The sequence below is a fragment of the Theropithecus gelada genome, chromosome 19 (genome assembly GCF_003255815.1).
Source record: "Theropithecus gelada isolate Dixy chromosome 19, Tgel_1.0, whole genome shotgun sequence".
Taxonomy (NCBI): Eukaryota; Metazoa; Chordata; class Mammalia; order Primates; family Cercopithecidae; genus Theropithecus; species Theropithecus gelada.
In genome coordinates this window covers 34139980-34163233 of record NC_037687.1, presented here as the reverse complement: position 1 = coordinate 34163233, position 23254 = coordinate 34139980, and the positions used below count along the sequence as shown (strand labels likewise).

The following is a 23254-nucleotide window of genomic DNA, read 5'->3' as shown; positions in this document are numbered from 1 at the left end:
CCTCCCGAGTAGCTGGGACTACAGGCGCCTGCCACCTCGCCCGGCTAGTTTTTGTATTTTTTAGTAGAGACGGGGTTTCACCGTGTTAGCCAGGATGGTCTCGATCTCCTGACCTCGTGATTCGCCCGTCTCGGCCTCCCAAAGTGCTGGGGTTACAGGCTTGAGCCACCGCGCCCGGCCAGAACACCCATTCTTTTCAAGCAGCTATATGGAACAAGATAGACCCTATCCTGGGTCATAAAAAAAAAAAATGTTAACACATTTAAAGAGTCAGATCAAACAAAGAACAAATTAGAAATCAGTAACAAATATGCCAAACACCAGAAAATTAAACAATTAAATAATTCATGGCTAAGAGAGAATGTCTCAAAAAATAAAAACTATTAGAATTGAGTAAAATGTAATGAAAACATTAAAACTTGTGGAATTAAACTAACAGTGATATGAGGCAAATTTATAGAATGTAATGCTTACATTAAAAAAAAGCAAAAAAATCTCAAACCAATAATCTAAAAACCTACTTTGAAAAGTTACAAAGAGCCAAAGCAAGTGGAAGAATACAATACAGATCACAGCAGAAATTAAAGAAATCAAGAATAGAAAGAGACAAATAATTAACATAAAGTGCTAGTTCTTTGAAGTGAGAGATGAAGCAAAAATTACATCTTTCAGCATGGTGCACAATAAAACTGATAAATGTCTAAGAAGACTCGATCATAAAACGAGTATGTACATTTTAAATATTAAAAATAAAATGATATAAGTGCAGATCCTGCTATCAAAAAAGAATAAGGGAATGCTACAAATATAGATGAAATATTCTTTCAACAGGACAGACTATCGAAATTTATTACACAAGAAATAGATACTTTGAATAGTTCTACCTATTCAATAAAATAAATATGTAATGTAAAAGCCTCCAGAAGAAAAATCTCCAGCCCAATGGTTGACTAGAGGTCATCAAACGTGACAAGAACAAATAACACCAATTCTACACAGTCTTCCAAAAATTAGAACTCTTTCCAATTAATGTTGAAATGTCAAGATCACCTAGACATCAAAACCACATATAAGACATTTAGAACATAAGAAACAAAAGAAAAAAGAAACAGAACTACACATCATTAGCCAATAAATTAGAGGAATATTTCCTCAACAAAATACAAACAAAGGGAATGATGTCAAATGATATTATACTCTACAAACAAGTGTGCTTGGTGCTTTGTTCTAAGGATGCAAGCCTGGCTCAATATTCAAAACTTGATCAAAGCAATACATTCTATCAAAAGGATGTAGAAGCAAAACAGCATGATGACAACTGGTGGAGCAAAAGCACTGGACAAAATTGAACACTCATTCATAGCAACACAGAATCGCAGAAGACTGGGAACAGAGGACATTTTTATGCTTATAGAGAACATGTGTTTTATAAAACTTACATTATACTTTATGATGAAAACTGAACGTGCTGTGCCCTCTGGCTCATGCCTGTAATCCCAGCACTTTGGGAGGCCCAGGCAAGCAGATTGCTTGAGCCCAGGAGTTCAAGACCAGTCTGGGCACCACGGTGAAACCCTGTCTCTACAAAAAAATACAAAAATTAGCTGGGCGTGGTAGTGTGTGCTTGTAGTGCCAGCTACTGGGGGGTGGTGGGGGCTGAGGTGGTGGGATCACTTGAGCCAGGGAACTTAAGGCTATGGTGAGACAAGATTGTGCCACTGCATTCCACCCTGGGTGACTGAGCGAGACCCTGTCTCAAACAAAATACAAAAAAACAAAAAACTGAACATTTTCCCCCTATTATCAGGAACCAGGTAAGGATGGCCTTTCTCACTATTCCTATTCAACGTTATAATGAAAGTCCCAGCTTGTGCAATGCAGTAAGACAAACAAAAAGGAAATAAAAGGTATACAGATAAGATGAAAGATAAAAAATGGTCTATATTTGCAGATGACATTTCTATATAGAAAAGTCCAACGACTCTGTCAAAAAAAAATAGCTAAAAATAATAAGTGAACTCAGCAAGGTTGCAGGGTAGCAAAACAATGTCCAAAAAATTATATTTCTGTATACTACCAAAAACTGTGTGCAATTCAAAGTTCAAACATCAATGCCATTTACAATCACTCAACTTACACACATACAAACAAAAAAGCACACTAGGATGCAAATTCTAACAAAAATGCATAGGGATCTGTATGCTGAAAATTTTAACATTAATGAAATACTTTGAGGAATGCTTAGCTATTATAAATTAAGAGACCTACTCCTGAACTCATGAACTACAAAACCCGACATAGTAAAGATACCAATTCTTAACAGATTAATCCACAGATTTAACTCAATTTCTGTAAAAATCTAAGACTGTTTTGTAAATACGTACAAACTAATCCTAAAAATTATACGCAATGTCAAAGGAACTAGAAATGCTGTCAATTTTAAAGAGCAAAGAAGAATCACTTTACTCAATTTAAAAATTTACCATTGACATTTTGAGCTACGTAATTTTTTTAAAATTTAAAAAATAAAAATTTACCATATGGCTACAGTGATGAAGTAAACCAAAAGATGGGCATCAAGAAAAAAGCCTGAGTGTTAATATGTGTATCCTTACTGACTTAAACGTGAGTATTTCATGGCTCAAGCCTCCTAAGTTGTCATAAAATTACGCTTCTCAAGAGTAAGTACTATTGTGGAACACAGAAGATGTGCGATTAAAGTTTGCAAACTTTTCCTAAACTACCTATTCTGACACTGGATAGCAATAAATGTACACACAAGCACAAAAAGGGTCAAGGCCCTTTACCTTGAAACATTTCCCTTCCCCCAAACACATTAAGAAATCTATGACAAAGCACCATAGACTTGGCAGAGAAGTCTGAAAAGATCTGTGCTTGCATTTCATTTTTTCTATGTCTCCTCCTCCTTTTGAAAATAATTCCTGAGATAACATTGCACTGTAAACTAAGGAGAAAGATGCAGCTGAAGGTTTTCCTATGTGCACAATAATGACTGGGTCTCTCCCCAGGATAAATTATCAGATGCAGAATAAGGCTCTCGACTGAATGAATTTCTAATATGACTCTTCAGATGACAAGCAATATTCAGCAACAGGTTTTTCTCACAGTGAAGACACTTGAGGGGTTTCTCTTTGGTATGGTTGATCAGACGCCGAGGAAGATGTTTCCTCTGGCAAAACATTTGCCTCCGTGGTTACATTCAAATAGTCCTTCCCTAAAAGAAGTTCTCGAAGGGTAACTGAGGTTTGTCCACCTGTAAAAGGTCTTCCCACATTTGTTACACTGATGGGATTTTTCTCAGCATGCATCCTTTGATGCTGAGTGAGGGATGAGCTGCGACTGAAGGCCTTTCCACATTCACTACATTTATACGGCTTCTCTCCAGTGTGGATGATGGCATGGCGAATGAGGTTTGTGCTCCAGCAAAACGATTTCCCACACTCAACACATTCATAGGGCTTCTCTCCACTGTGAATCCGCTTGTGCCTCGTGAGGCCTGACATGCGCGTGAAGGCCTTTCCACACTCCACGCACTCATAGGGCTTCTCTCCAGTGTGGATGCTGAAGTGGCGAATGAGGTCTTTCCGATTGCTAAAGGCTTTCCCACATTCTTTGCATTCAAAAGGCTTTTCTCCAGTGTGGGCTCTTTTATGCAAGATAAAAGTAGAGCAGTGGGTGAAGGCCTTTCCACAGTCACTGCACACGAAGGGCTTCTCCCCAGTGTGAATCCGCTGGTGCCTCTTGAGGTATGATCGGTGGTTGAAAGCCTTCCCACACTCGAGGCACTCAAAGGGCTTCTCCCCAGTGTGGATGACATAGTGGTGAATCAGGGCTGCGCTCTCCAAGAAGACCTTCCCACATTCACTGCACTCATAGGGCTTCTCCCCGGTATGAGTCTGCTGGTGCCACATGAGGTATGACCTGTGCTTGAAGACCTTGCCACACTCCAAGCACTCGTAGGGGTTCTCACCACTGTGAACAACATAGTGCCGGAGAAAACCTGGCCTGTGTCGAAAGACTTGCCCACATTCTGTGCACACAAAGGATTTTTCTCCTGTGTGTCTCCTGTTATGCAAGACAAAATTGGAGCGGTGGGTGAAGGCCTTTCCACATTCACTGCACTTGTAAGGCTTCTCTCCACTGTGAATCCGCTGGTGCTGGGTAAGGTATGACTTGCGGTTGAAGGCCTTTCCGCACTCCATGCACTCATAGGGCCTCTCCCCAGTGTGGATCATGTGATGTTGCAGGAGATGTGTGCTCTTAATAAAGGTTTTCCCACATTCTGTGCATTCATAGGGCTTCACTCCAGAGTGAATTTTCTCATGTCCAGCAAGGAGGTGTTTCTTGTTAAATACTTTTCCACACTCACTGCATTTAAAGATATTTTCTTCTTCCTGAATCATGGGATCTTTACCGGACTCACATGAGTTATGGGTGTGGACTGTATCTCCTGGAGAGACTTGCTCCTGTCTGATCTTCAAATACACACCATCAGCTGTCCCTAAACCATCACATTCAGGGCTCATTTTCCCAGGAGGCTTCTCCTGGCGATCTACTCCTGGTCTGAAGTGTCCTTCCTGCATTTCTGGTAGCCCATCCTGATCCTCGGCTTGCCCCAACTGGGAGTCAGTCACTGAGTTTCCTTCTGTCAGTTGTCCCTGAAGTGAGATTCCCTCTGACAAGGCTGGCTCCCAAGTGGTAGGTTCTGTGGTCTTAGGTTTTCCTTTGTTGCCTGAAAGAAATCCAGCACACAAAAGGGCCTGTTAGTAAAGGACAACATGGAAAAAAGAGTATTACCGTTTCTGTGAAAAACCGTAGATAAAAACATTGCCTCTGTGTCTGCTATTTTCTGTATCTCAAATTCTATGGTTTGCAATTTCTTTCTATCCTGGTCCATGGACTCGGGATATTCTGAAGGGGAGACCTAGGGGCACAGGCAGAGTCAGGAGACAATGCGTCTGTCCGTGGAGTCACCTTCACAATTACAGACTGGACCTGGGTAGACAGAGTAACGATGACACTGTGCGTGGTAAGCTTCCTCTGGGCAACTAAGCGAGGACATGCTGTCTTGCTACAAGAACACGAGGAAGGAGCACCTAATGAGCCCACATGGAAGACAGGAAGCGAGTAACAAAAAAATTAATCCCCAAAGAGAAGTACGCTTTTCGTGTGAAGTCATGGAAAGTAACCTGTAAACACTGAGTATTTCCAAAATGTTCTTCCTCATGGTGGGACCCAACAGCCCCATCTGGCAGTTTATGCAAACAGGTAACTCATTATGGACCCCTCCACAGTTTATTCTGATCGGGTTAAGGTCTGGACACACCAGAAAGCTAAGCCAGGTGATTAGAAGGTTAGGGCTTAAGTCATAATGTAAATGCTGAATCTCTGGAAAGGATGGCATGCCGGAGACCGAGCCACACAGGTGATGAGACAATCAACTGTGGTTATGTAATGAGGCTTCAATACAATTGTGGACAATGAAGAGCCAGTGAGTTTCCTGGGTTGGCAACACTCTAAGCTCATATTGCCATGTGCCAGACTGGGGCACAGTGAGTTCCTGAAGACACTAAGGCTTTGTGTTGGGAACCTTTCCAACCCAACATTCTGTGTCACTTCTAATTTGTTCCCTTTGCTGTAATAAACATGACTGTAACTAAAATAGGTTTTAGGGAGTTTTCTGAGTCTTTTTAACTAATTAGTGAACTTGACAATGGCTTTGGGACCCAAATTGTAGTCGGTGTCAGTAGAGTTGGACAGACCTGGTAGTCTTAGAGAACTGTGTCCTTAACCTTGAGCTTGGCTAATCCTGGGTAGGAAGAAATCAGTTATCCAGTAAGAGGTGCTCAACGAAGTGAGTCCTATGCTTGTGAAGAAGAGTTGCCATAAAGAGAAAGCGGGAAGGACACTGTAGTCTTAGGAGACAAAGTACAAAGAAACTGCAGGATGGTGTTGATGACAATCCAGGGACAGAGGGGAGATTGATTCCCATGATTCCAAGCTGGGTGACAGTGAAGGTCGTATGACTGATGTTACTATCACTCCAAGGCTCATAAAGAAAGAGTTAAGAGGACCTGGCTTGACACAGAGTCTCGTGTGCCTGAGGAACGGCCTGGAGAAAAGATGAGCACCACACACACGACCAATGGCCAGGCTGCTGTGTATGGTGCTCATCTGTTCTTTTTTTTTTTTTTTTTGAGACGGAGTCTCGCTCTGTCGCCCAGGCTGGAGTGCAGTGGCGCAATCTCAGCTCACTGCAAGCTCCGCCTCCCAGGTTCACGCCATTCTCCTGCCTCAGCCTCCCAAGTAGCTGGGACTACAGGCGCCCGCCACCATGCCCAGCTAATGTTTTGCATTTTTAGTCGAGACGTGGTTTCACCATGTTAGCCAGGATGGTCTCAATCTCCTCACCTCGTGATCCGCCCGCTTTGGCCTCCCAGAGTGCTGGGATTACAGGCGTGAGCCACCGCACCTGGCCTGTGCTCATCTTTTCACCTCAGCCCCCCAAAGCCTGTAATCCCAGTGCTTTGGGAGGCCGAGGTGAGTAGATTACTTCAGCCCAGAAGTTCAACACCACTCTGAGAAACACAGCAAGCTCCCATCTCTAAAAAAATTATTTAAAAACAAAACCAAAAACACAGTAGACAGGCATGGTAGTGTAAGCCTGTGTAGTCCCAGCTGCTCTAGAGGCTGAGCGGGGAGGATTGCTTGAGCCCCAGAATTCAAGACTGCGGCAAACTATGACTGTGCCACTGTACTATAGCTTGGGCAACAGAGCAACACCTTGTCTCTTAAAAACAAACAAAAAAACTCCAAATATACATGATCAAGATGAAGAAAATTATATAATCTTATTTGAAGACAATAAAGACGATCTACATCAATGAAGAATAATATGAACTGAACTGACAATTTGACCCAAATTATATAAATTCAATATAAATCCCTGTAAAATACCAACTATACTTAATACAGAACTTGATGGTCTGTTAAGCAAACGAAGCTAGAAAAATTGGGTAGCCACATGGAGAAGGAAAATAACTGCATTGCTATCACACTATATATTCCAAATCAACCTCACTCAAAAAATGTTAAATGCCAAGTTTTAAAACTTTTAGAATAAAATATATTTTTAATATGGAGGTAAACCAACATTTTTTATACAAGACAAAAGATGATTAATTATATAAGAAAAGTTGCAAGTTAGACTACAATAAATTAAGATGTTTTGGTGAAAGATACTTTAAAGACAGTAAGAGGACAAAATTAAAACCTAGAATATGTTTTTCAGCATATATAAGTAATAAAAGGTAAGCATAAGAAATGTACAAAGAACCCCTACCAAGCAAACAGAGAAAGGAAAACAGGTTAATGGAAATAGGCATTTATCATAAAATAAAAAATGATTTGTATTTTCACAGAAGAAAATATAAATCAACCAAAAATTATGGTAAGTTGCTAAAACATTACAGCAGTGAAAGAAAGGGAAAGCAAGAGCACATGAGACTACTCTGTGTCCATTTGATGAGCAAACATTGAGAAGCCTTATAATGGAAAGGATATGGATCAGTGGAACCTCTCACTTTTCTGGTTAAGTGCAAATTGGCATAGGCGCTTTAAAAAACAAAAGGAATGACCTTGCAAACTTGAGCATTTGCATAGCCTACAAACCAATAATTTCACTCCAAGAATTATCAAAAAATGCTCGTCCACAAGTGGAAAACAAACTATATATACGAATGTCCACAGCATCACTGTTTTTGTGAATGAAACGTAGACAGTCATTATTATTTTTTGCCTCTGCTTCATGGTCTCTCATGAATTATTTTTATTTATTTATTTTTTTGACACAGGAGCTCACCGTCACCCAGGCTGGAGTGCAGTGGCCTGAATAAGATCACTTCAGCCTTGACCTCCTGGGCTCAAGAGATCCTCCCACCTCAGCCTCCAGAATAGCTAGGACCACAGGCGTGAGCCACCATGCCCAGCTAATTTTTTTAATTTTGCAGAGAGGGGGTCTCGCCACGTTTCCCAGGCTGGTGTTAAACTCCTGAGCTCAAGTAATCCTCCCACCTCAGCCTCCCAAAGTGCTGGGATTATAGGCATGAACCACGGTGCCAGCCAAATCTAGACAATTAAATGCTCACATACTAAACAAATGTATCAATTAATATACAAATGTATCATAAGCCAGAAGCATTTATTTTCTTCAAGTGTAAGAAACTTGAGGCCGGGCACAGTGGCTCACGCCTGTAATCTCAGTACTTTGGGAGGTCAAGGCAGGTGGATCACCTGAGATCAGGAGACCAGCCTGGCCAACATGGTGAAACCCCATTTCTATTAAAAATACAAAAAATTAGCTGAGCGTGGTGGCACGCGCCTAGAATCCCAGCTACTCGGGAGGCTGAGGCAGGAGAATCGCTTGAACCCGTGAGGCAGAGGTTGCAGTAAGCCAAGATTGCGTCACTGTACTCCAGCCTTGGCAACAACAGCGAAACTCCATCTCAAAAAACAAAACAAACCAACCAAACAAAAAAACACAAAAATTAGCCGGGTGTAATGGCGTGTACCTGTAATCCCAGCTACTTGGGAGGCTGAGGCACAGAGACTGCAGTGAACCAAGACAGCACCACTGCACTCCAGCCTGGGCTATACAGTGAGACTCTATCTAAACAAAAAGAAAAGCAAAAAGAAAAAACAAGCATATTTTTATGTTGAGTAGAGAAGGATGAAATCACAAAACAAGCAGAATATAAATGAAGAAAGGATGTCCATGAAAAGAAGCGTCATCTAGACCCTGGTATAGGAACTGGCCATGACTGGGGCAAGACCTCTTTCAGTAAGGAAAAGAGAAGTTGAGATAAACATTTAAGGGCTGCTGATCAAGCAATACAGGACGGTGGACTTTCTTTTCAACATGAAAGCCTGCTGACACATCAGCACTCACATGCTGAGACATCTGTGCCTGGAGATGAAAACTGTCTGGTTGGCTGGATGCAGGGACTCACGGAGGTGGAGGGATTGACCTGTCTGAGGTTGGGGCCAGTCCCCTAATCTGCCTGGATGGCAGAGCCATTCACAGAAACTTGGGAGGTGGCAGGAGCGAGCAAGATCATGGGTTCCTTGTTACGCATGTTGAGTTTTGTGCTTTTGAGATTTTCAAGTGGAGAGTGGCACTGAAGAGGGGACGATCTGGAAGAGACTCTGAAGGGCTGAACAGGGACTGCACAGACACTCAGGGTTGGATGAGCAGCTCAAGGAACCCATGCGGGCAGAGGCCAAGGCTCTGCAGTGGCACCAATCCACACACCTGACAGATGGCCTCAGTGTCCTCAGCAGCCTGAGTGTGGGACAGAGAAGGTCAAATGTCACCCTGAGGATTTTGGAAAACAGGAGATATAGGAAGACATGGGCGAAATACTGCTTCTTAGTGTCTGACTGACACTAAGGGAATGGGTGGAAGGAGAAGGTGGGAGAGGCTAATAGGCAGAATATAACTGGAAAGAGAAATTGGGAGAGTAAGAAAGGCCCTATTCCCCAGAGTTCTGAAGGAAATGTAACAGAGCATCACTCTTTAAGGTTAATAATGACATTTTGATGAGTCACTTACTATGGCTCAGAAACTATTCGGTTTTATGCATTACTGTATCACATGATAACATCTCCAAACTACTCAGTGACATAAAAATGATTCCTAGTAACACTTTTCAGGAACAGACTCAATGTAGTGGACTGAGAGTAGGTGTTCACCAAACCTTCTGCTCTTCTCCGTGGGCAAGTGGCTCAGCCACATTTCCCAGACCCATGGACCCAAGACTAATGCCTAGTTCCTATGGGTGGAATGTGACGGGAGCTGGTATTTCTGGAAGTGGGTGTAACTTCCCTTATTCCCTCAATTCTCTGCCAGCTCGAGGATGTTAGGATAATCTTAATGCAACAGGCTGACGACAGAAGGAAGCTGGGTCCTGAATAACTGTGTGGTACAGAGCTCCCCATTGACCCACACAGACCCTGGTATGAGTAAGAGTTATCACATGTGAACCACTGAAATGTTAAGAGTCTGTCTGATACAGCAGCTACTGTTAACTTAGCTGAAGTTATATATAAAGACAGGAGATCTTGACCACACAGCAGGTGACTGGTAAGCCACAACTCAGGCCCACACAGTTGGAACCCCTGGACACATCTTAGTTCATAAATCTCACTCCTTCCCAGGAATGGTGACACCGTGACGGGGTTGGGAGGACAGAGAAACCACAGGTCAAAGGGCTCCATGGCTCTTAAATGGAACACTCTACTGTGATACAGTTATATGGAGTTATATATAGAGAGGCCACAATGAGAAGCTTCCCAAGGGATTCCAGGGCCGGTGGTCTCCATCCAGTCTCAAGCCAGCAGGGACTCCGACCTCCCCAGATCTTGGCTCCTACCTGGACAGGTGTCTTGGGAGAGGTCTTCCTTCCTGGTCCATGGCTCCTGCCCATGTTCTAGGTGGTAGATCAGCTCAGGTCTGGGAACAGGACACCCTGTTTATGGAGAAAGAAAGTGGACACATGGATGTTGGTGAAAAGAAATAAAGACCTTCAATCCAGTCTGGGACTTAGGATGCGGACCAGACCTTGGAATGAAGCCGCTCCTGTGCACGGGAACGAAAAGCTGGCATGTGACCTGGAAATCAAGAGCAGGTCCTGTCATGCTGCCGCAGAATCTCTACTCCTAATAGTAAGTCAAAAACTAGTACTTATAGGATATAAACACATCCAAGGGACTATGCCAAGCATTTAAATGCATTATGTCATTTCAAAAGTGAACAATATTTAGGGAATACCTTAGAGAAAAACTGAGGTATTTAAATATTAAATACTGACTCTTTTCATTCGAAACAAGGTATGTGATTTCAGTGATCTAAGTCTTTTTTTTTTTTTTTTTTTTTTGCTTCCTAAGAAATGTTTTATAATGCTCTTTCTCTAGACCCAAGACAAAATGAGGTTTCTAGCTGAGGATTTTCTCACAGAATTCCCAGGAAGTCCACATCGTGATCAACACCATTTTATTGAGAAAGAAACCCAGGCTCACAACGCTGCCCAGAACGTCCCGGGTCCAGGCATGCCAACGACAGTGATTGTGATGCGGATGACAGTAACAGTACTGATGGCAACAGGATGGCAATGGCTCCCTGCACACAGCCTGGTCTCCCAGGTGTTGTTTCGAGCCCTTTTCACGTCATAACTGTATTAGTCTGTTCTCACGCTGCTAATAAAGACATATCCGAAACTGGGTAATTTATAAAGAAAAAGAAGTTTAAGGGACTCAGTTTCACAAGGCTAGGGAGGCCTCACAATCATGACACAAGGCGGAGAAAGGCACGTCTTACATGGCAGCAGGCAAGACGGCATGTGTAAGGGAACTCCCTTTATAAAACCATCAGATCTCACGAGACTTATTTGCTATCACGACAACAGCACGGGAAAAACCCGCCCCCATGATTCAATTACCCCCCACGACACATGGGGATTATTATAATTCAAGGTGAGATATGGGTGGGGACACAGAGCCAAACCCTATCAATAACTCTTTACCCCGGTAACAACCCTGGGATGCAGATGTGGTAAGTCCTCATCTCACCAATGAGAACGCTGAGGCACAGACAAGGTCAGTCATTTCACCAGGCCACACAGTTTTTAAAGAGCAGAGCTGGGGCTGGACACCAGGGTCCTGGCTCCCCTTCCAAACACTACACTAAGGAAGAAACAGCACCACAGAGTGGGTGGTGGGTGGTGATGACGACACAGAGATGTGAGCTGGAGGAGCCATCCTCAGCGACCAGCAGGCAGGGGGAGGGGCAGGTTCAGTGATTCCAGACTTATGAAGCTGTCCTTTGAGGGTTGTGTTTTCTTTCTTTTTTTTTTTTTAAGTAGAAGTCCTCTTTTTATGAAACGTTGGTGAGAGTAGATACTATTTGATGTTTCTGTAAATGTCCTTATATAACTCTGTCACAGCAGGACGTTCAGTTTTTTAAATTTTTAGTGGTTCATGAAATACATTTGACTATATGTGGAGAAACAAGGAACATAATGAATCTGGTTGGCTGCTCCTAAGTTCACTGGACAAAGTAATGGAAGAAAATGATAAACTCAGGGATTCTAACTCCTGGCTTCAGAAGCAGATACTAAGCCTCAAATCTGCTAAGATTGCCCTGAGTCTTATCTCCTGTAGAGAAACAGCTGAAATTGTGAGAAAGCAGACATAAGCTCGTCATGTGAGTGGCTGACCTGCAACAAAAGGTGCATGCACAGCCTCACCAGGTGTCTACTGTTAAAGTGAGGGCACTGATAGGAAAAGAATGGGACCCTGAAACTCGGAATAGGGATGTGTGGGAGGACCCTGATGAAGCTGGGGACGCTGAGCTTGTAAACTCTTTTTGAAACTTTTTTGCCAGAAGAAACAGCTTCCCCATCCCCAGTAGTGGCAACATCCCCTCCCTGGCCCATGCTGCCATCAGCCTTTCCACCTTTGTCTGAAGAGATCAACCCTGCGCTGCCTGAAGCAACAGTGATGGCCTCCCCTGAGGCAGTTGCCAGGCAAGATAACGTTGATTCTCCTCTGGCACCCCCAACATCTTTGTTTGCTTCTAGACCTATAACTAAAGTCCTGGTGGGCCCACAGAGGTGAGGTTCAGAGTGTGACCCATGGGGAGGTGAGCTGCACTCGAAAGGAATTGAGTTTTCTAGTTTATAGAAGCAAGAATCTGGAGAACAGGCATGGGAATGGATATTAAGGGTGTGGGATAATGCCGCAACGAAGGAACAGACAGATGGATCAGGCTGAATTTATTGATTTGGGCCCACTAAGTAGGGATCTTGCATTTAATGTTGCAGCTTGGAGAGCTAAAAAAGGTTGTAATAGCTTATTTGCTTGGCTAGCTGAAATATGGATTAAAAGATGGCCCATCATGAGCGAGCTGGGAATGCTTGATCTCCCTTGGTCTAATGTAGAGGAAGGGATCCAAAGGCTCAGGGTGACTGGGATGGTGGAGTGGATTAGTCACTTTAGACCTACTCATCCCAGCTGGGAGGGTCCAGAGGACATACCCTTGACCAATGCCTTGGGAAACAGATTTGCGAGGGCAGCACTTGCATCTTTGAAGAGCCCTGTAATTGCCAGATCTAGCAGTGGGAACTGCAGTCACTCATCTACAAAAATTTAGATACATTGGGAATAACTGGATCCCCAGGTGGCAGGGGCCAAGTGGTGGCACTCAACCATCAAAGGCAAGGTAGGCATAGCTATCATAATGGACAGCAGAGACAAAGCAGCAATCAGGACAGTCTGACGTATGTAGATCTCTGCCATTGGCTAATTAATCAGGGTGTTCTTAGAAGTGAAACTGATAGGAAGCCTACTGCAATTCTACATAATTTATATAAGCAGAAAACTTCCAGGTCGAATGGACAAAAGACTAATTTGAATTACAAAAGCAGAGAATCGTGGCCCCTCCTCTATAAATTTCCAGACTTGGGCCAGTTTATAGACCCAGAACCCCTTGAATAAAGGGGAGGTCAGGTCCCTTGAGGAAGGACCCCACTACACTACTGACAATTTATGCAGGTAATTTTTCTCCCATCCTTCCCTAAGGAGACCCTGTTTTTTTCTTTTTTTTCTTTTATTTTCTTTTTGAGACAGAGTCTTGCTCTGTTGCTCAGGCTGGAGTGCAGTGCCGCGATCTCAGCACACTGCAAGCTCCACCTCCTGAGTTCACACCATTCTCTTGCCTCAACCTCCTGAGTAGATGGGACTACAGGCACCCGCCACCTCGCCCAGCTCATTTTTTTGTGTTTTTAGTAGAGACGGGTTTCACCGTGTTAGCCAGGATGGACTCCATCTTCTGATCTTGTGATCCACCTGCCTCAGCCTCCCAAAGTGCTGGAATTACAGGGGTGAGCCACCGCGCCCGCCAGAGACCTCTGGCTTTTTACCAGGGTAACTGTGCACTGGGGAAAGGGGAATGATCAGACATTTCAGGGACTACTGGACACTGGCTCTGAGCTGACGCCGATTCCAGGGACCCAACACGTCACTGTAGTCCTCCAGTTAAAGTAGGGGCTTTTGGAGGTCAGGAGTTTTAGCTCAGGCCCGACTTACAGTGGGTCCAGTGGGTCCCCAGACTCAACCTGTGGTCATTTTCCCACTGCCAGAAGGTCTAATAGGCACAGACACGCTTAGGAGCTGGCAGAAGCCCCACACAGGCTCCCTGACTGGTAGGGTGAAGACTACCATGGTGGGAAAGGGCAAATGGAAGCCATTAGAGCCGCCTCTACCTAGAAAAATAGTAAATAAAAAACAATGTTACATCCTTGGAGGGGCTGTGGAGATTAGTGCCAACCTCGAGGACTCGAAAGACACAGGGGTGGTGATTCCCGTCACATCCTCATTCAACTCTCCCATTTGGCCTGAGCAGAAGACAGATGGATCTTAGAGAATGACCATGAATTATAGAAAGCTTACCCAAGTGGTGGCTCCAATTGCAGCTGCTGCACCAGATGTGGCTTCATTGCTTGAGTAAATTAACCATCTCCTGGTACCTGGTGTGCAGCCACTGACTTGGCAAATGCCTTTTTCTCCATTCCTGTCCATAAGGCCCACCAGAAGCAATTTGCCTTCAGCTGGCAAGGCCAGCAATATACCTTCACGGTCCTACCCCAGGGGCCTATCAGCTCTCTGGCTTTGTGTCCTAATCTTATTCAGAGAGACCTTGATCGCTTTTTGCTTCCACAAGATATCATACTGGTCCATTACATTGATGACATTATGCTGCCTGGATCCAGTGAGCAAGATGTAGCAAACACACTGGACTTACTGGTGAGACATTTGTGTGCCGGAGGATGGGAAATAAATCTGACTAAAATTCAGGGACCTTCTACCTCAGTAAAATTTCTAGGGGTCCAGTGGTGTGTGGCCTGTTGAGATACGCCTTCTAAGGTGAAGAATAATTTGCTGCATTTGCTCCCTCCTATACCCAAGAAAGAGGCACAATGCCTAGTGGGCCTATTTGGGTTTTGGAGGCAACACATTCCTCATTTGAGTATGCCACTCCGGCCTATTTATCGAGTGACCCGAAAGACTGCCAGTTTTGAGTGGGACCCGAAAGGCTGCTGTGCAAGCTGCTCTGCCACTTGGGCCATATGACCCAGCAGATCCAATGGTGCTTGAGATGTCAGTGGCAGATAAGGATGCTGTTTGGAGCCTCTGGCAGGCCCCCATGGGTGAATCACAGTGGAGGCCTCTAGGATTTTGGAGCAAAGCCCTGCCATCCTCTGCAGATAACTACTCTCCTTTTGAGAGACAGCTCTTGGCCTGTTACACTATGGGTCATCAAGTCCATGCAACCTGAACTGCCTACCATGAACTGGGTGCTTTCTGACCCAGCTAGCCATAAAGTGGTCATGCACAGCAGCATCCCATCATCAGATGTAAGTGGTATATACGTGATTGGGCTCAAGCGGATCCTGAAGGCACAAGTAAGTTACGTGAGGAAGTGGCTCAAATGCCCACGGACTCCACTCCTGCCACCCTACCTTCTCTCCCCCAGCCTGCACTGATGGCCTCACGGGGAGTTCCCTATCATCAGCTGACAGAGGAAGAGAAGACTAGGGCCTGGTTCACAGATGGTTCTATAGGATATGCAGGAACCACCCGAAAGTGGACAGCTGCAGCACTACAGCTGCTTTCTAGGACATCCCTGAAGGATAGTGGCGAAGGGAAATTTTCCCCGTGGGCAGAACTTCAAGCAGTGCACCTGGTTGTGCACTTTTTTTTTTTTTTTTGAGACGGAGTCTCGCTCTGTAGCCCAGGCTGGAGTGCAGTGGCGCAATCTCGGCTCACTGCAAGCTCCGCCTCCCGGGTTTACGCCATTCTCCTGCCTCAGCCTCCCGAGTAGCTGGGACTACAGGCGCCTGCCACCTCGCCCGGCTAGTTTTTTGTATTTTTTTTTAGTAGAGACGGGGTTTCACCATGTTAGCCAGGATGGTCTCAATCTCCTGACCTCGTGATCCACCCGTCTCGGCCTCCCAAAGTGCTGGGATTACAGGCTTGAGCCACCGCGCCCGGCCTGTGCACTTTCCATGGAAGGAGAAAAGAGAAGATGTGTGATCATATACTGATTCATGGGCTGCAGCCAATGGTTTGGCTGGATGGTCAGGGGCTTGGAAGAAGCATGATTGGTAAGTTGGTGACAAAGAAATCTGGGGAAGAGGGATGTGGATGGACCTGAGTAGTCAAAAACTGTGAAGATATTTGTATCCCATGTGAGTGCTCACCAACGGATGACCTCAGCAGCGGAGGGTTTTAAAAATCAATTGTACAGGATGACCCATTCTGTGGACACCACTCAGCCTCTTGCCCCAGCCACCCCGGTCATCGCCCAATGGGCCCATGAACAAAACGGTCATAGTGGCAGGGATGGGGGTTACACATGGGCTCAGCAACGTGGACTTCCACTCACCAAGGCTGACCTGGCTACTGCCACTGCTGAAGGCCCAATTTGCCAGCAGCACAGACCAACACTGAGCCCTCAATATGGCACCATCCCTCAGGGTGATCAGCCAGCTATCTGGTGGCAGGTTGATTATACTGGACCTCTTCCATCATGGAAAGGGCAGAGGTTTGTCCTCACTGGAACAGACACTCTGGATATAGGTTTGCCTATCCTGCACGCAATGCTTCTGCCAAAACTACCATTCATGGACTCATGGAATGCCTTATCCACTGTAATGGTATTCCAAACAGCATTGCCTCTGACCAAGGCACTCACTTTATGGCTAAAGAAGTGTGGCAATGGGCTCATGCTCACAAAATTCACTGGTCTTACCATGTTCCCCATAGTACTGAAGCAACTGGATTGACAGAAGGGTGGAATGACCTTTTGAAGTCACAAAAAGTCACAATTACGAAGTCACAATTATGCCAACTAGTGACAATACTTTGCAGTAGGCCATGTATGCTCTGCATCAGCATCCAATATATGGTACTGTTTCTCCCACAGCCAGGATTCATGGGTCCAGGAATCAAGGGGTGGAAGTGCAAATGGCACCACTCACCATCACCCCTAGTGATCAACTAGCAAAATTTTGCTTCCTATTCCCGCGACATTACATTCTGCTGGCCTAGAAGTCTTAGTTCCAGAGGGAGGAATGCTGCCATCAGGAGACACGACGATTCCATTAAACTGGAAGTTAAGATTGCCACCTGGACACTTTGGGCTCCTCCTATCTTTAAGTCAATAGGCTAAGAAGGGAGGTACGGTGTTGGCTGGGATGACTGACCCAGACTATCACGATGAAATCAGTCTACTCCACAATGGAGGTAAGGAAGAGTATGCATGGAATACAGGAGATCTATTAGGGCATCTCTTAGTATTACCATGCCCTGTGATTAAGGTCAATGGGAAGCTACAACAGCCCAAACCAGGCAGGACTACAAATAGCCCAGACCCTTCAGGAATGGAGGTTTGGGTCACTCCATCAGGAAAAAAACCATGACCTGCTGAGGTGCTTGCTGAAGGCAAAGTGAATACAGAATGTGTAGGAGAAGGCGGCAGCCATCAATACCAACTACGACCAAGTGACCAGTTGCAGAAATGAGGACTATAATTGTCGTATTTCCTCCTTCTTTTATTAAAAACATGTTTGTGATGTATACACTTGTACTAATAAAACATCTGCATTTTATTTCCTTTATCATATGACATATAAGATTTATTGACTTCATATCAGCATTTAAGTATTGTTACCTTTATGTAATAGCACTTGGGTTGGGGATTAGTGTGTTTCGGTTGCATGAAGGATAGTTGTATTATGTTAGGCATAATTATTTTTGTCTTTATTTGAAGATTATGTATGATCTCAGGAGATGTGTACGGGTTCAAGTTGACAAGGGATGGACTTGTGATGGTTAACACTGTGTCAACTTGATTAGATTGAAGGATGCAACATATTGATCCTGGGTGTGTCTGTGAGGGTGTTGCCAAAAGAGATTAACATTTGAGTCATTGGGCTGGGAAAGGCAGACCCACCCTTAATCTGGGTGGGCACCACCTAATCAGCTGCCAGTGAGGCCAGGATATGAAGCAGGCAGAAATCCGTGAAAAGACTAGACTGGCCTAGCCTACCAGCCTACATCTTTCTCCCATGCTGGATGCTTCCTGCCCTCGAACGTCGGACAAGTTCTTCAGCTTTGGGACTTGGACTGGCTTCCTTGCTCTTCAGCTTGCAGATGGATCTACAGCTTGCAGATGTGATCGTGAGTTAATACTACTTAATAAACTGTCCTTTTTGTATATATCTATTCTATTAGTTCTGTCCCTCTAGAGAACCCTAATACAGGTGGCCATTCTTGTCTTGAACTCGCTAAGGCAGAAAACGCCATAGAGAATAGACATGACATGAGCAGACCCAGAGAGAGAAGCCAGGACACCATCGTGGTGGTTCTCAGTTCCTACACCAGCCCCTCATGAGGCACAGCCGGAAATCCTACCTCTGAGTTTGCAAAACACCCCATTTTCTTTTACCGCCTTCTCCTTTGGCTGGGAGCCAGAGTACTCTGTCTTTAGCCCAAAGAGATACAGGGAGACCAGATAGGAAGAGGTGAGTGTAGAAAATGACTAAAGCTGTGAGAAAGAGGCAAGGAAGGTTCTAGAGGCCTTCTTGTACAGCCAGGCCTGGAGTCAGAAGGTGGAATGAAGAAGTGGCAGGTCACCTGCATGGTGAAGCGGGGAAGGAAAGCCTTACCCAGAGACACCAGGAGCCCACAGTTTTCCAGCATCACCTCCTGGTACAGGGTGCGCTGAGCTAGGTCCAGCTGCCCCCACTCCTCCTGGGTGAAAGTCACAGCCACATCATCAAAGGTCACAGACACCTGGAAAGTCAAACAGAATTAGCAGTATTGGCCTTTCAGCTGCTGAATGTGATCACAGATTGTGCTCCACTGGAAAAGTTGTACAGTGATGGAGGCCTGAATCACAGAGCACCTCCTGAGGGCCTAGAAAAGTTGTACAGTGATGGAGGCCTGAATCACAGAGCACCTCCTGAGGGCCTAGCTCTGTGCTGGGCTCGAGAGGAAAGGGAGATGCTTTGAACATAATAAGGAGAGAAGCCTCCTATTTAAGAGCCATTAGAGAATGACACAGGACAACGGAAACAACTTGTGGACTGTGAAATACAGAAACTAAGGGCTCTAAAATGACAAGGAAATAGGGAAATGGTAATAATAGCAACAAAGGTTACAACAGCAGGACCTGAGTCTCACTGGTCCAGCTAGGTGCATGTCCCATGTTGAAGGCTTCACATTCTGTGTTACAGTGACTAGAAGTCCCTAGCTCCAAACACTTGAAACCGACACTTGACAGCTGTGACTGCAAAGACATAATTTCATTTCTCTGAGCCTTGATTTCTAGATCAATACAATAATACTTCCTTCCCACCAGTAACAGTTGTTAATTTAAAGAGAAAGTATTCAATGCTCAGTGTGCTCTGGGATTTTATTAATCCTTCCACAGCCCCTGCAATCAACACCATCATCACCTTCACAGTCACTCCATGCTAAGGAAGTTCCATCAATTCACCTGGTCACATATCTCACTACCACAGATAGGATCTAAACATGGGGTGACTATGACTCACAGTCTAACAGTGTAACTCCAACACTCTCCCAACATCAAAGCAAATCTAATGTGATGAAGTTATAAGCATTTCCACTCATTTCTGACATTAAGTCCATTTCAATTAGCCCTGAAAACGTATCTGTGGGCCGGGCATGGTGGCTCATGTCTGTAATCCCAGCACTTTGGAAGGTCGAGGTGGACGGATCACTTGAGGCCAGTTGAACATCAGCCTGGCCGATATGGTGAAACCCCGTCTCTACTAAAAATACAAAAATCAGCCAGGTGTCGTGCTGCATGCCTGCAACTACTTGGGAGACTGGGGCAGGAAAATTGCTTGAACCCGGGAGGCGGAGACCGCAGTAAGCTGAGATTGCGCCACTGCACCCCAGCCTGGGCGACAAAGCGAGACCCTGTCTCAAAACAAAACAAAAAAAGTATCTGTGAACACGGGCACAAAAAGCTCAGCATTCCTCACTGACCCCACAGAGCGGCACTGGAGGGGCTGCATCTACCTGGGGAATGACAGGCCCCAGAACAGCTTCCCATGCCCTCTGGGATCTCCCTGGGTCTCCCAGACCCCCCAAAGAAATTCCACAATGAACCAACCACCAGCCTCTTTCCTTGCTGCGTTCCGACAGAACTTGTCTCGGACGCCAGGATACTTTGGAGCCACGGAACACGAGCGGCCAAGGATAATGCAGGCTGTAGCGATGAGAGTAACGGCATCTGACTGGCCACAATGTCTGTACTAGCTGTGGATGGGTAGAAAGCCCAGGAAAAGACCACACGCTCTTACCGTCCATGTCTCAGCGGCCGCAGAAAACCATGGCAACCTCACACACCCTCCTGAGCCTCCTTAAACATACACTTTGTCTCTGTCCACGCATTTGTCGGCCTGCTACTGCCCTGCCCTGCCCTCCCCTTCCCCTCTCAGGCCCCCAATTCCATGCTGGAATGAGACCTGGTCCACCAGAGAGGATGCCTGCAGGCCAAGGATGATGGGAGTCCCCAGAGCAAGCATCATTCACTCAACCACCTACGGAGCTCTTTCCAGGAGGCCCAACACCCTTTACGGCCAGGTATAAATTAAGTGGCAAACCAGCTCCACACACCAAAGCGAACGACGACTGCGAAGACAAATATAGGGGATACCTGGGCTCCCACCCATTTCGGGAACCGCCTCCGCGCTGGCAAGGAGGCGGCAACTGCGAAGCCACCGTCCACTCACCTGGGCCCGGTCCGTCAGCACCGCTGCCGCCATCACGTCACCCCCCGGGCCGCAGAGCTGGGACAAAGGACCCCCGGGCGGCTTGACGGACCCCACCTGTGCCCGGCCCTGGCCGGTTGCCCGGGGCTTCCAGGCGCGCTCGGGGCCGCCGCCTCCTCGGTGGCAACCGCGTTCCAGACCCAGGGCGCCGCCCCTGGCGACCGCGAGGCTGAAGGGCGGGGGAGGAGAGACCGCGGCTTCACGACGACCCAGGAGCAAGCCCCTGGAGGCGGTCAGGCTCAGTCAGGCTCGTACAAAGGTGCGGCGGGGATTCCTAGCCTCCTCCCCTGCTCGGTCCTGACTAGCCACCTGCAAAGCGGTCCCGGCTGGGGCCCTCAGTGGCTACAAACCCCTTCAGACAGAAGGGCAGAGGAAAATGGCGTCCCCGGCGAACAACCCGGAAGTCCCGCCCCCGCCGGCGTGGGCCGTCGGAATCGTCCCCGTCCTAGGCCGTCATTGGCCCAGCTCCCGCCGCACGCATAACGCACGGCCTTCTAGGTAGTGTAGTTTTCCTGATGTGCTCGCCAACGGGAGGAGCGCTTCAAGGCTCAAGTTTTCCTTCCAGGGAAAGGCACTCCAGGACCCGAGGAGACGCTCCAGACCCACCTCTTTACGGTGGGCACAACTCGAGGGGAAGTTGATGGAGGGAGGGAACCGAGGGGCAAGGGTTACACTCCATTCTTCTCTCGGGAAAATCGGAGCTCGGGAGACAGGGACTTTACTTCAGTTCAGGGCACAGGCAAAGGCGCAGAACTGGGTCCTCAGCTCGCCTGGCGACTGACCCCCTTTCAGATCCCTCCTCCCCGAATCATCATCTTGGAAAACACAAAAAAGTAGCCTAATGACTGAGTGGAAGCCCTGCCCTGACACGTTGTGTGCGCAAACTGCCCTCTTTTGGGCTTTCTTTGGATGAGTGCAGCCTCCATGTGATGCAGGGAGTCATGTATTTGGCCCAGACCACACAAAACGTGGATTTACCCACTTCTGAGGTGGGGAGGCTGCAAGTGGAGGAGGCTCGGAGGCTCAGGATGGTTAGTTTGAAATGTCTACAGAACCACAAAGTATCTCTGTCACAGGCAGTTCAACTTATGACTGAATGTTGGAAGGTTTGAGCACGGATATATGAATTTAGGAGTTATCTTACACTGTTATTTCAAGTCATGATACTGAGTGAGACCATCAAGGCAATGCATGTAGATGGAGAAGAGAACACACAGAGCATGAGCCAGGGACCAAGTCTACATCATTAAATGGTTGATGACAGTATTACCAGAAAGGCCAGGCCTTGCATCTGGATCCTGCTGTTTGCTGCACAGAAGGCTAATCAGCGAGACAACGAGTATTGTCAGGGATGAAGACTTTATTCGGTGCTGCAGCTGAGGAAAATGGGAGATCAATCTCAAATCCCTTTCCTCAACTGACTAAAACTAGGGGTTTATACATCAGGGAAGAAGTGTAACTATGTGTGAGAAAACAGGAATTAGGAAGGGATAAGGAAGAGGAATGGGTCAACAGGCAGCAGATGGTCAGTTAGGCAATCATGATGGGTAAGGGGTATAGCATCTCGTTTTCCAGATGTGGTAATCCAGTAAGTTTCAGTTTCTTTTTTTTTTTTTTTTTTGAGATGGAGTCTTGCTCTGTGCCCCAGGCTGGAGTGTAGTGGCATGATCTCGGCTCACTGCAAGCTCCGCCCCCCCGGGTTCACGCCATTCTCCTGCCTCAGCCTCCCGAGTAGCTGGGACTACAGGCGCCCGCCACCTCGCCCGGCCAATTTTCTTGTATTTTTAGTAGAGACGGGGTTTCACCGTGTTAGCCAGGATGGTCTCGATCTCCTGACCTTGTGATCCGCCCATCCCGGCCTCCCAGAGTGCTGGGATTACAGGCTTGAGCCACCGTGCCCGGCCAAGTTTCAGTTTCTTTATACTATTTGGGAAGGCTGATGCTTGGTTTCCTGAGAAAGGAAATCAGATAAGACAAAAGTGTCTCGAGTTTTAGGAATGGGAGGCTCAATGTCTGTAATGTGTTTATTCAAAAGAAACCATAAATATCAATTCTATGGAACACTGGAGCTGGTTTCTATTTATCAATTCCTTGATCATGGGGAATCTGGACATGATCTTTCTGGCTGCTTTATGCTGAGGAGGGGTATTGTGGGTGGCTGCATACCATAGATTACCACGTGGCCACTCAGATGAACTGGAAGGTTAAGCTAACACTATAGTTTTCTTTTCTTTTTTTTTTTTTTTTTTTTTTTTTTGATAGAGTTTTTTTTTTTTTCCCAGGCTGGAGTTCTTTTGCACGATCTCTGT

General features: G+C 46.1%; 1 protein-coding gene across 1 annotated transcript; it reads right to left on the bottom strand.

Annotated features, from left to right (window-relative positions):
- Positions 1-2028: 2028 nt before the first annotated feature.
- Positions 2029-21563, bottom strand: ZNF264 (zinc finger protein 264). Its single transcript, XM_025368829.1, has 4 exons — positions 20907-21563; positions 18807-18933; positions 10452-10547; positions 2029-4753 (listed from the first exon to the last, which is right to left on the bottom strand). Exons 1-4 carry the CDS (start codon positions 20937-20939, stop codon positions 3123-3125), a joined length of 1887 nt encoding a protein of 628 aa, XP_025224614.1. The 5' UTR covers positions 20940-21563; the 3' UTR covers positions 2029-3122.
- Between the last annotated feature and the right edge of the window lie 1691 nt (positions 21564-23254).